The 13568-nt window shown below is 43.4% G+C and overlaps 1 protein-coding gene across 1 annotated transcript; it reads left to right on the top strand.

Moving 5' to 3' along the window:
- The first annotated feature begins 327 nt into the window (after window positions 1-327).
- Window positions 328-4455, top strand: LOC136474314 (receptor kinase-like protein Xa21). Its single transcript, XM_066471907.1, has 3 exons — window positions 328-415; window positions 1004-3673; window positions 3778-4455. The coding sequence occupies exons 2-3, from the start codon at window positions 1044-1046 to the stop codon at window positions 4169-4171; spliced, it is 3024 nt and encodes a 1007-aa protein (XP_066328004.1). The 5' UTR covers window positions 328-415; window positions 1004-1043; the 3' UTR covers window positions 4172-4455.
- Window positions 4456-13568: the final 9113 nt, after the last annotated feature.

Consider the following 13568-nt stretch of genomic DNA (forward strand, 5'->3'; position numbering starts at 1 on the left):
AAATAGGAAATTTTCTCTATATCGTGAGTGTATGTTTGCCACGATGAAGACAAAAAAATAGTAGCAAGAGACGATCCAGTACTCAAAAAAATACTGTACTTACATTAGGTAGAGAAAGCAACCGCTTGAAGGTGATACGCGTTGTTCCGGAATGAATATTTGAGCAAACCAATAATTCAACGTGCAGAGTCCTGCATAATTTAAACGGTCAAACTACGGCAAGGCATACGCCGGGATGTCCACATGGACGACGAAACGTGTGGATGCAATCGTGCTGTGGGCCTGTGGCACTGAGTTTAAACGCCCGCTGCCTCCTGGTGCCTTAGCAAAAGTATGTGCAAGAAGAGAACCAAATAGCACCAAAGAGAGGAAGACTCGTAGTGGTGTTCTCCAGCGTCCAAGGCTCCAAGCAGAGGTTCTCTATTTTCTTCTCGTAGTAGTACTTTCTTTCACTTCGCACTTTATTCATTGCAAGGCAACTAGGCTGTGTTTGGATGTTGTCGTGGCTTGGGGCCTCCTGCCTAGACACGCGCATGCAGCCCTATGTCCTTGTGAAATCAAACGCATGGGAGCAAATGCCCGGCACAAGCGAGATTTCCACGTGATCCAAAAAAGCCCCTGGTTCATAATATAACGTCACATACTCTCTCCGTCCCATAAAAAGAGTCGCTATGGGACTCGTGTTTGATTAGGTTTGTACAAAATAGTACGAATATTATACGAAAATATATTCAAAGGTCTATCTATTGATACTAATTCTGTGTCATAAATATTAATACTTCCTTATATATATTTGGTCAAACTTAAATATGTTTGACTTCTCAGAAGCGAGAATAACACTTTTTATGGGACACAGGGAGTAGTAGCTGGTACTAAATACTTTTAATATTTTGCTATGCAGTTGTTATGGAAAAATACTGTTACTACCCTAAGAGGTACTGTTATGCTAATTATGTAGAAATGGATTTTCCTTTGAATATTGTTTATGCCTTATTGCTTGCAGGTAACAAAACTATCTTTGCCAGGTTGGCAGTACAACGACAATGCATACGCTGCTAGCATTGCTGCTACTTTCTTATGCACTCGGTAACATCCATTGCTCAACTTCCCCTCGGAACACCACGGACATTATCTCGTTGCTTGATTTCAAACATGCTATCACCAATGACCCTAGTAGAGTTCTGAACAACTGGAACACCAGTACTCCCTTTTGCCAGTGGGCGGGCGTCAAATGCAGCCGGCGGACGCCCGAAGACCGTGTCGTCCTGCTGAACCTCGGCGGCCAAAGTTTGACGGGCACGTTAACAACCTCACTTGGGAACTTAACTTTCCTAAGGACACTGAACCTGTCTGTGAATCACTTATCTGGCCAGTTGCCAGATCTCTCCCACCTCCGCACCCTCGAGGTCCTTGATCTGAGAAGGAACTTACTACAAGGGGTTATTCCAGATACGCTCACAAACTGTTCCAACCTCAGGAAATTAGTCCTCTCCTACAACCTTCTAGAGGGTGAAATTACGTTGGAAGTTGGACACCTATCTAAATTATCAACATTAAGTCTTTCCTCGAATAGCCTGACAGGAGTCATTCCACCAACTCTCAATAACACTGAACTACAAAAGATCACAATTGCAGACAATAAGCTCACTGGAAGCATTCCCGATGAGCTTGGGTATTTGTCAAATATGGCTGTTCTGCTCCTCGGTCACAATATGTTGTCAGGTGGATTCCCTTCAGCCCTACTCAACATTCCTTCTCTTGAAATGCTGGACCTCGGCGGCAATATGCTGCATGGGACATTGCCGTCTAACATTATTGGCTATGCGCTCCCAAATCTCGGTGTGCTTGTGCTAAGTGTCAACGAGTTTGAAGGTCAACTCCCAGCTTCATTTGGCAATGTTTCAAGCCTGGAAGTGATAGATCTATCTTCTAACAAGTTTTCTGGCCAAACTCCTAGTTCTTTTGTTAGTCTTCTTAAGCTATCTTATCTAAACCTTGAGAACAACATGCTTGAAGCATCAGACGACCAGGGCTGGGAATTCTTACATGCCTTGAAAAACTGTACACTTCTGAATAGTTTCTCTCTTGGTAGAAATAGGCTAAGTGGATCTATTCCTAACTATATCGGTGACCTGTCCACTGAACTTGAATATCTAATTTTGAGCTCAAACGAGCTATCTGGGGTAGTTCCATCGAGAATAGGAAACTTGACTGGCTTGGCCACCTTGGGACTAGATAACAACAGTCTTACAGGTTCAATTGGGGAATGGGTTGGAATGTTGAAGGATCTACAAGATTTGGAACTTCAGCAGAACAACTTCGACGGCCCCATCCCAGCGTCCATTGGCAATCTTACCAAATTGTTGCATCTCCATCTTGAACATAACAAATTCACTGGTACCATACCTGCCAGCTTGGCATACCTTCAACAACTCTTAACCTTGGATCTTTCCAACAATAGTTTACATGGTATCATACCTACAGAGGTATTTAGGCTCCCGTCATTGGTTACATGTGTGCTATCATACAATAACTTAACAGGTCCTATGCCCTCAGAGGTTCATCTTATACAACTCACTGAACTACGTCTGTCAGCCAACAATTTTTTTGGGGAAATCCCTGCCAATTTAAGTGAATGTCAAGAGTTGAATATCATCGAATTGGACCAGAATAATCTCACGGGAAGCATTCCATTGTCTTTAGGAAACCTGAAGACTTTGAACATGCTCAATCTTTCCCACAACAAAATTTCAGGCTTCATCCCAACAACTTTAAATGGTTTGGAGCTTCTCACTCACCTGGATCTGTCTTATAATCATCTCCAAGGAGAAATACCAATAAATAGAGTATTTGCAAACGCAACAGCTGTTTCACTTAATGGCAACTGGGGGCTTTGTGGAGGAGTGAAAGATCTCCATATGCCTGCATGCCCTGCAGTTTCTCGGAGAATTAAACTGAAACTCTATCTCATTATCTTGCTGATTCTGATATTTGGCTTCGTGTCATTTCTCATGTCAGTTTATGTTATACTCCTTATGAAGAAGAAATCAAGAAGGCCATACTTAATATTGCTTTCTTTCGGTAAGAAATTTCCTAGAGTTTCTTACAAGGATCTAGCTCAAGCTACAGGGAACTTCTCCGAGTCCAACCTTATTGGCAGAGGAAGCTATGGTTCAGTATATAGAGGGAAGTTAACTCAAGCAAAAATGCAAGTGGCTATCAAGGTTTTTGACCTTGGCATAAAATTTGCAGATAGAAGTTTCGTATCTGAATGTGAGGCTTTGGGAATCATTCGGCATCGGAACCTTCTTCCTATACTAACTTCATGCTCAACGATAGACAATAGAGGCAATGATTTCAAAGCTCTAATATATGAGTTCATGCATAATGGGAGTTTAGATACATGGTTGCATCAAAAACATTGCGGTGTATCTCCAAAACTTTTGGGTTTATCTCAAAGAATAAGCATAGCTATTGACATAGCCAATGCATTGGTCTATTTACACCATGACTGTGAAAGGCCTATTGTCCACTGTGATCTGAAGCCAACTAATATCCTTCTTGACGACAATATGAATGCCTGTATAGGAGACTTTGGCATTGCAAATCTACTTGGATATTCTAGTTCCAGCAGTTCGGTCGCTGTGACAGGAACTGTCGGATATATCCCTCCAGATAAGGATTATTCCCATATCCTGTAGTACCAATTGACCTGTTATACCCATGAACATCCACACTTTACACCATATTAAACAATGATTTTTTATCTGTGTTTCTAGAGTATGCTCAGAGCGTTCATGCATCAACCAGTGGGGATGTCTACAGTTTTGGAATAGTACATCTAGAGATGCTGATAGGCAAACGACCAACCGACTCTATGTTCGAGGGTGAACTCAACATTGTTCGCTTTGTAGAGAGAAACTTCCCAGATCAGATGTTATGTATCATTGATACTTGTCTCCAAGAAGAATGCAAAGGCTTTATTCAAGCAACAGTGGGCACAGAAAATGAGACCCGTCGATGCTTGTTGTCTCTCGTGCAAGTTGCTATTTCTTGCACGCGTCTATTACCAAGAGAACGAATGAATATGAGAGAAGTGGCTGCTTACTTACACTCTATCGGAAGGTCATATGTTGCAGCAATTAAGCAAGAACAAGCCATGCTTTGCTAGGACTAATGTAGTTGTCTTAGGTTGTTTTTTAATGCAATAGATATGAGGATAGTAAATTAGAGCCTTGTACATCGAAATTGATGAACAACGCTGGCAGAAAATTGTGTACTGGGCAGGGAAGGGCTAGTACTAGTTCATACACACATTTGGTTTAGGCCCTGTTCGGTTGCTTGGAAAAACGGCTGATGCTGATACTGATTTATTGTGAGAGAAAAACACTGTTATTTCGCTGAAACAGTACGGCTGATAAGCTCAAGCGAACAGGGCGTAACATTTGAATTCTGATTTTAGTAAAGCATCAATGATTTGACGAAGTGTCTTTCAACTACATCGACGAGCTTCTCTTGTGCGACTGGAGTACTCGGTGACAATTTTATACAAGGATTAGCAGAAATAATCGCCAGATCAGACTGAATATATGTAACAACAGTACCACACTGCTAATCTAACTGTAACTGTAACTAGACTCAGCTTGGACAGCTTATCCAAACACCAAACTTCAATTGCCCCTAAGCCCTACCACTCCACAAAGTACAAAAGAAATGAGATACTTCGCATACCTTTGGAAATTCGGATGCGGCGGCGTACTGCCGTGCTGGGTGTTGGCGTCTTCCACGCATTCAACAACGCACCGCCGTTGGCTGGGCAGTTATGCAACCCGTGCTAGTGCTACCAAAGTAATTATGCCCCCTACGCCATTCTCCGCTCCGGTTCCCTCACAGGTCACAGCCCACAACGCGCGATGACGTTGTCTTCCTCGTGACGCGCCTGCGCAGCTGCTCGCCTACCGCTTCTGTAATGCTCTACATAAGCCCTATATTGTGCTCGCCCCTGCCCCGCTGTACTCCTTGTCTCCGGCATCTTCGACTGCCACAGAAGTCGCTGCGCTCACCTGGCTTCGCTGGAGACGCCATATTGACGCTCCCGCGCCCGGCTGCGCCCTGCCACATAGTCGCCCCACCCACAAAACTGCGTCCACAGCCAACCACCGGCCACCCAACGACCTCCCTCTATGCCTGACCCCTAGGCCATAGGCCCTAACCTGGCAGCCGCGCGACGATGGCACGCAGACGGCAGCGCGTTTCGGGAGGAGGGAGGAGAAAGCACAGCTCGTTTCGTGGGCTCGTGGGGCGTCGCGTCCGTGCGGGCCAAATTGGGCGAGCAGCTCATCTAGTGAGCCCAAGTTCGTCTAAACCTGGAAGCTTCCCTTGTTTCGTGCTTGATTGAAGTGCCTTTTGTCACCGTCAGCAAAATCGTGAGAAGCACACAGCGTTCGCATAAAATTTCTCCCCGAAATCGAATATTCACGAGTTTACCACTTAACCGACTATACTATCCAAGGGCATGAATAAGGATCGTTTTTATTATAAGTAATCGTTATTAGTAAGAGGTATTAAATAGTAGATATTGCTTATGTCTATTAATATTTTATCCCGTGAGAAAGCACTCGTTAATGGATTAGGGACGTAAATGGACAACAATGGTCGGGAAAACCTTCTACCCATCATGAAAACTTCTACTCCTTTTGATTTCTCATTTTTATACACAAAACGAAAATGAAATTGAAAATATCATTCTGAAAAATGGAAACAGAAAGTTAGAGATAGCAGGAACGATATAATGTAGTCGGATAACCATCGATAACGGTGGGGAACTAATAATTAAATCGGTAGACCGAACCATAAAACGATAATGATTTGTTACAATAACATTGTTACGTATTTCATATATGATTTTAAAACAATTTACTTGGTATTATCATAAACAATGTGTTTTGCAGAGACAATTTGAGTTAGGTCATGATAATGGTGATTGTTTGGGCAATCAATGGTTTTCATGCCCCTATCGATAGAAGTCGTTTTGGTTTTCAAAGGATGAATGACAAGGTTAAGGACGGACTAGTTCTAAGTGTCGTTTGGAGTTAAGAGACATTTAGAGTAATTTAGAACTTTGTTTTTTTCCTTTAGCCGTACTATAAAGGGGTATGAATTAGTAGCTTGATCTAGGTGAGTCTAATATGTTAAGTGTGATGCAAACTTATCAAACTTAGTACTAGTTAGCTCAGAGATAGCCCAAAGATCATTTAAACTCAATCTCATTCACAAAAGATTTTAAATTGGAACGGAATGGAGTGTTGAATTGTGCATCGAACAGGGTTGTCGGGGTCACCGAACAAATATCCCGCTATCGATGTGTGTTGAGTAGGGATGAAAACGGATCGGATACGGACGGATATCACCGATATTACATTTGTTTTCATATTTCTGTCCGGATTCGGATTCGAATACGGATAGTGTCAACTATGTCGGATAGGATATGATTGGATATCGACATCATAAATATACGATTTGAGTATTCGGATACGGATACGGTATCAGATGTTGAATATCCGTACTTAGATACGGACAGATCTCAACCCCTTTAAACGGATTCGGTTTCGAATACGGTCGGAAAATATCCGTACCGTTTTCATCCCTGGTGTTGAGCGCCAGCGAGCAGCCAAGGCTTTGCATCGGACGATGGCAAGCCGAGGCATCGGATAAAACATACCACTGTAGCAACGAGGTTTGGTCCCAGTGTGTATCGGACGATGTACACTGTTGACATCAGACAAATTTGAAGTTGCGTCCGATGTCATCAGAGAGTATGCAGAGGTTTTTCGTGCATCCAATTTGTCCCATGGAGTAGCATCGGACACAAGTTTGAACTCTGGCACTGTAACGGCTAGTTCTGATAGTGACGTCAGCACTGTGACATCAAAGTCATGGGACGACATTATTTTGTCCGAGGCACTGTACTGTAGCGTCCGATGCATGCGACTTTTGCTGGATTGTTTCCCAACGGCTAGTTTGGAACCATCTCATCCAATTCAGCTCTCTTATTCATTTGTTCAGCTGAGGCAAGAGAGAGGAAGAGCCTAATGAGGTGATTAAGATTTGATAATCTAAAATTAAGGACCTCATTAGTGCATAGGGAGTCGCAAGTAGTATCCACCTTCTTCATTAGGTTTGTCATAGTCAAGTGAGAGTTTGTGCTTATTACTCTTGGTGATCAGGACACTTAAACGCTTGGTGGTAATTGGAAGCTAGTGATCATCCGGCGGAGCTTGTGGATGACCCAACTCATCTTGTGAGCAGTTGTGGACGATTGACCGTGTCGGGGTGCCGAAGAATCAGCCCGTAGAGAGCACTCGATCCTTGCGCGGAACGAGGAGGAGTGATACCCTTGCGCGGATCCTCCAACGAAGACTAGTGGAGAGTGCCAACTCTCCGATATCTCGAAAAAACATCGCCGTGTTCCTTTATCTCTCTTTACTTTGAGCATTTATATTTAAGCACTTACATTCTTGTATTTATATTACTAGAATTATCATGTTAGACTAGGATTGGAACCCAGGGTGCTAAACTCTTTGTGTGGTAGAATAATAGAAATCACTTTAGACACAAGGAGTAAAATGGGCTAAGGGGTAGAACTTAATTGTTGCAAGAAATTTTAGATTATTAGCCCAATTCACTTTTTCTTGGACACCCTCTACCTTCATGCAGGCGATTAACCGAGAGAAAATACTTCGCCCTCACGGCCTCACTTTGATCTCTATGATAACTTGTTCGTACTTGCCATGACTAGTTGCCTTGATGCTCTTGACTATATTGGCGTAGTCACTCGCCAATTTGACATTCTGACTGAACAGATCACTCACCAATGGCAAGCCCTCCGTACATACCATCTCCTCCATCGTCTATGGTCAGGTACTCCCTCAATTACGGGGGTGATTGGTTGCTTCGATGACAGGGAGCTGGGATAGAGAGCCGGTCCAGGATGGTAAAAAGCATACTCAAACCGTGCATCCAGTCATATTTGGTTGTCTTTATTGTTGGTCCAGTACGAGATGAGATCTTGTTTGGTTGCATACATGGATGAGAGTTTTGAGTGTATGACACATGAGCCTCTGTATCATGGGTGCATCGCGCCGTCCTACATCGCGAGGGAAGTGAGAATCGAGAAGACGGATGCATACGAAACGGAGGGGTGAAGATGAATGAGACGGAGCAGAAAAAGGATGCGAGGCACGCATCCAAACATGACCAAGTGCACCGAGCGGTGCTGGGATGGGGCTCAGGATGGCCTCCTGCGTGTAACCAATCACCCCCTACAGCACGCACAGCTTGCTCCCTAGGCTTCTAGCAGGATGCTCCGAGCAGCAGTGTGTTGCTACAGCTAAGCAGCTCTAATAATTAGTTTTAAGCTAGCTCTAAATATTTTTCTCATATTTTAATAGAAAAAAGAGAAAAGTTAGCTCTTAATCGAGAGCTAAACTCTTGCACATATTTCAAAGCTGTGTGAGAGTATCATGTTGGGCTATACATGTTAAAAGTTATGTGCTAAAAGTTAGCATTATTGAAAAAGTTGACTTAGAGCCCGTAACTAGCTCTAATCATTGCGAGTGCTAGTGGTCCATGGCCCACATGCATATGTATTCACATGCCTGGCTAGCTATACCATTAGAGCATCAGCAGTGTATAGAATTAACCCTGGTTCTATATTTTGACGTGACTTTACCTGTTAAACAACCCATAATGTATTGAACCAGGCCTGAGCATACAGATGGGTCCCACCACATTAAAAAAAACAAAATGCAGCCCAACAGCCCAACTTCCCCAGCACTCGACATCGCATCCTCGTCTCTCTCCGTCATCGCATCGCATTCCCGTCCGCAGACTTCCTCCGCCTCCTCTCTCCTCTCTCCTCGCCGGCGAGCGGGCGAGGCAGTGCCTCGGCGGTCTCCTCCTCCTCCTACTCCACCCCACCGTCCCCAGCCTCCGCCCCGCTGCCGCCGCTCCTCGCCTGGTCCGCCCAGTCCCCGTCCTCGGCCCCCTCCCCCCGAGCCCTTCACCTCGCCGAGGACCAGCAGTGTCGCCGCCTCCACTAGGCGTCGTGTGGAAGCCCTCGTCGCCGGGACGCGCTTGCGAGGCTACGGCTGCACCGGCGTCCTGGGTCTTCCGCCTCAACCACGGCGGGGAGGTCGACTTCATCGCCGCGCGGACGGCCGCCGCCGCAAGGCCGATTCGCTCGTGCCCAAGGCCCAGCGCGGGAGTGTCAACGGCAGGAGAGAGAGAGGGGGGGATCATGATTTCTTTTTTCGCTAGGAGCGGGTTCGATAGGAAAGACCCGCGTCTCCATCGAACCGGCCTCCCAGTGTATCAAACTAGGTACGATCCATGCATTTATTGTATCGGCACACCTTCGAACCTCACACTGCTGATGCTCTTAGCACGGCAGCCTCGTAGAAAAAAGGAAGGCAATAATAGCCAGTAGTCTAACACCACAATTAGTTCCCACCTCGGTGAGCAATCAAACATAGTGAGCGCTAGGTGGACAGTTTGTTTAAGCTTTGGACATAACTAAACCGAAAAATTATGTGAAATAGAACGGAAATTTCCGAGTAAAAATGGATCCGTAAAAATGGTTGACAAAGAAGGGAACGGTCGATCTGGGTTTCCTGTCCTGTTTTCATCTCATGGACTAGCAATACATAACAAGAAATTAAGACCTATATTTCTCCAGTTCCAACGATACTCACCACCGTGTGAAGCGCGTTGTATAGAACTACAGACTGATGCTACTGACAATTTTTGCCCACATTGGATACATACAAGTTTGACTGGACTGGTAAATTTATCCGAGATAGCCCGTGAACGAATCGTGCCCACACGATACGTTCTGGAGGACCTATCATCACAAGGAACCAAATCGGAATTGGGAAGGAAAATCTAGCGCCGGTAGACCATTCCACGAGCTAATTTTCGTCAGCAGCGAAACCGCACCACTGCACCAGACAGGTCGCATATCAGCCTGGAATATCTCTGTCTCTACAAATGCCCCTGTGCAGTATAGTAAAATTTATAACTTTTTTTTTCAAATGAAGCAGGATAAAGACAAACTTTATGTCAAAGTTTTAGATCTTGCATAGATCTACAACATTATAGTTGAAAACTTTTTTCGTTTGAATTTATTTGGATCCAGCAAATTTTGTTTAAAGTTCTCATATTTTGAAATTCAATTTTTTTTTTGAGTTTTTCCAAACAATCTCGGATAGAAAAACGACCAAAACCAAAGTTATAGATTTTAAAAAATATAAAACATTGCGGTTGGGATTTTTTTCATTTAAAATAATATATGGTCTGAATATTTAGTTTCAGGTTCTCACGTATTGAAATAATTTTTTAAACGACCTTGGATGAAAAAATAACAAAAACCAAAGCAATAGATCTCAAAAAGTTATACAACTTTCTATTTGACAACCTTTTCATTTGAATTCATTTGGATCCAGCAAATTATGTTTGAAATTCTCATATTTGAAATTCAAATCTTCAAACGACCTCGGATGGAGAAACGACCAAAACCAAAGTTGTTGAACTCGATAATATCTACATTGCAGTTCACAAATTTTACATTTAAATTTATATAGGATCCCAAATACTTATTGCAAAATAAAAAAGTGAATACGAGAGTAATGAATATCCCTTATAGATACTATTGTCTTTGGGTGGAGTGGTTAGAGATGTTACGCGCGAGGCCAAAGGTGAGAGATAGAAATTAATTCTATATATCACTATGCTATATTTCTACTTTGCAACTTATAGCGCGCTCTTTAACTCATTTTTCTACATTAGAAATACAATAAGTATCTCCCTTGAATGACTAATAATAATATATAAAATATATTTCATATACAACAATATTAGCTTAATTAATATATGTCTAAATTATAATTATTAGAATGCATTCAATTCATGGATGCAAACGGGGCCTAACATATTTTTACTGACTAGGTCCGCTATCTTTTGTTGGTCCACAGAACTAGAAATGATGAAGTCTGCTCAAGGGGACATACTGGATACGCTTCCGAACCCAGTTACAAAATCGTAATGAGAAAAAAAAAGGATTGTATCCTAGAAGCATGCCGCAGAACGGAGTCGGCAGCCTTGGTTTTCTTCGCTTCCGATGGATGATCTTTATTTTTAATCTTGAATTTATGAATGTTTTTTGTGAGTCGTGTCAAACCTTTTTTATGGAGAACTTTATAATAAGTGTGGTATGATTCCTCTCTTAAAACGATGACGCCGGATGATACTTTTCATTATATTAAAAAATAGTTGATAAAACTAGCTTACGTTACGTTACTCTTGGTGAGTAGGATAAACAGCGCACTAGAAAAAAAAGTGCATTCTTACCATAGTTGTTAGTTTAGTACTCCTGTCCTATAAAACAATGCATTCTGGAAAATTTTAAGGTAACTTATAAAAATACTTAAATGTCACATGTACCAATAGATTAAGGGTCTGTTTGAGACTATTCTGTTTCACGTTTTTCAGCCCCGTTCTATGTTTTTCAGCCAAATAAGTGCAACTCCACAAACTTTGCTCTAGAAACTTGTTTTTGTCGAACTGCTCCACACTGGAGTTTGTGGAGCAAAGTTGATAGAGCAGTCCCAAACATGCCCTAAACCCAATTAAGGAGTTCCTTCTCAAATTATAATTTTCCTTTTAATAAACTTTGCCACATCTGAACATGGACATCATATAGAATACACTAGAAATGCTCGCGGCAAGGCCGCGTATGGCCAGTGTATGGGCTGGTTGTAGCCTAGTTGGGCTCTTTTTTCCGTATGATCTGATTTACCGAGCGTAGTGGGATAAGTATTTATTTGAGGTTTTTATTATTTTTAAAAATCATGTTCATCTCCTACCATATCTGAGATGGCGCGAGCATTCGTCCTTGGTGGCCACCGAATTTGGCCGCCATTTTGCATGGTACGTGCGTCCCTCCTCTGCTTTTGCTGGCACAATGTCGGTTTGGGGCCTTTTTTTTTGAAAGCATGCTTAATTCCTAATTTTCTTCGCAAATACATGAATACAACAAATATTTTTAAGAGGTAATAAAAACATTATTATCGCGTAGAGTTTGTTTTTTGTGATTTTGTGAGCACAAGAACCACCTAAATCGGAGGTACCGATTAAAAATATTTTGATTTTAAAAGTTTAAGCTTTATTAAAATAGAAGTTATTGTTTTTAATAATTATTAAACTACTTTGAAGAATGCTGTTGTATTAAAAAACTTGGTTCATGATGTCACCAAAAACATATGACACCAACAGCCTTTTTTCATTAAGCGTTAACATTTGCCACAGGATTATTACTGACTCTCTCGATAGTAGAAGTACTGTGCTACTTGGACAATACTACCAAATAAATCGATAATGCAAAATATTTGAAGTATCTATTACATAGATCTAGTCAGTGAGAAACTCAGCAAAGCTTGTTTTTTCATTTTACGATTTTGCTTTGATTTTATATAGATTTTAGAACTTTCAGCCGATTAAAACGTAATAAAAGAAAAAGAGAAACGTAATAGGACAAACGATTTGCACTTAGGTCCCTATACTTTCCCTCAATCAAATCGCGCTTTGATGTACTGTAAAGAACTGTTCATAAGAGTCACGACATTTGCATTGGGAACCCTGAAAAAGCTTCTATTCTTTTTTACTTACCCATGACCGCTTAGCAGAGCAGAGCAGGGACGCAGGGTGCGGGTGCCGGCGTCGCTGCGCCGATCCGGCCGGGGACGGCCACGTTGGCTGCGGCTGGCCGGACGGCGAGCTGCGCCGGGCCCGCGCGCTCCCGGGGCCGGCCTAGGCTCGGCGTGAGGCAGGCCGTGGCCTGCTGGCTACGCTCGAGCGTGCTGCTGGAGCGGCGCAGCACGGCCGCGCGACGATGGCAGGGACGGCGAGAGGGACGCGTGAGGGGCATCGGGTGATGGGGAGGTGCCCCCCGGGTGCAAGAAGGACGGCGGCAAGCACTCGAGCCGGGCATGGCGCTTGCTGCCGCGACGAACAGAGAGAGTGAGGGCGACGGAGCTGAGCCGATAGGGCGCGAGGGCGAGCGAGGATCGGAGGGGCCTTGCCGGTGGACCATGCCCGCGACGGATACCTGCGCTGCCGGGCTGCCTCTCTGCTCATCGACGCCGAGCGAGCGGACGGGGCGAAGCGTCGAGAAGGCTTCCAGGTCCGGGATGAAATGGGCGGAGACCCGAACCGATCCACCATCGGAAGGACCACGTCGCTTGCTCGCCTGATCCGACGGTTGTCGGGTTAGCGGGCGACGTGGCCCTATCGGGCACCCACGGTTTGGTGCGTGAATTGTTTGAAGAGATTATATTTAAATATAATTTTTAGTAGTCATAACTGTATTAGCCAGTGAGATCAAGTGAAGTCCTAGATTTTTACTCCCTCCGTTCTAAATTATAAGATGTTTTGGTATTTTAAATACATAATTTTTACTATATATCTAGACATAATTTATATATAGATGCGTAGCAAAAGTTATGAATCTAGAA

Source organism: Miscanthus floridulus, chromosome 8 (genome assembly GCF_019320115.1).
Source record: "Miscanthus floridulus cultivar M001 chromosome 8, ASM1932011v1, whole genome shotgun sequence".
Classification (NCBI taxonomy): Eukaryota; Viridiplantae; Streptophyta; class Magnoliopsida; order Poales; family Poaceae; genus Miscanthus; species Miscanthus floridulus.

Bases quoted from the DNA above. Each gene is read 5' to 3' on its own strand.
- LOC136474314 (XM_066471907.1), top strand. From the start codon at position 1,044: ATGCATACGCTGCTAGCATTGCTGCTACTTTCTTATGCACTCGGTAAC. The intron at 3,674-3,777 runs AGATAAGGATTA...ATCTGTGTTTCT, and splicing joins ACTGTCGGATATATCCCTCC to AGAGTATGCTCAGAGCGTTC.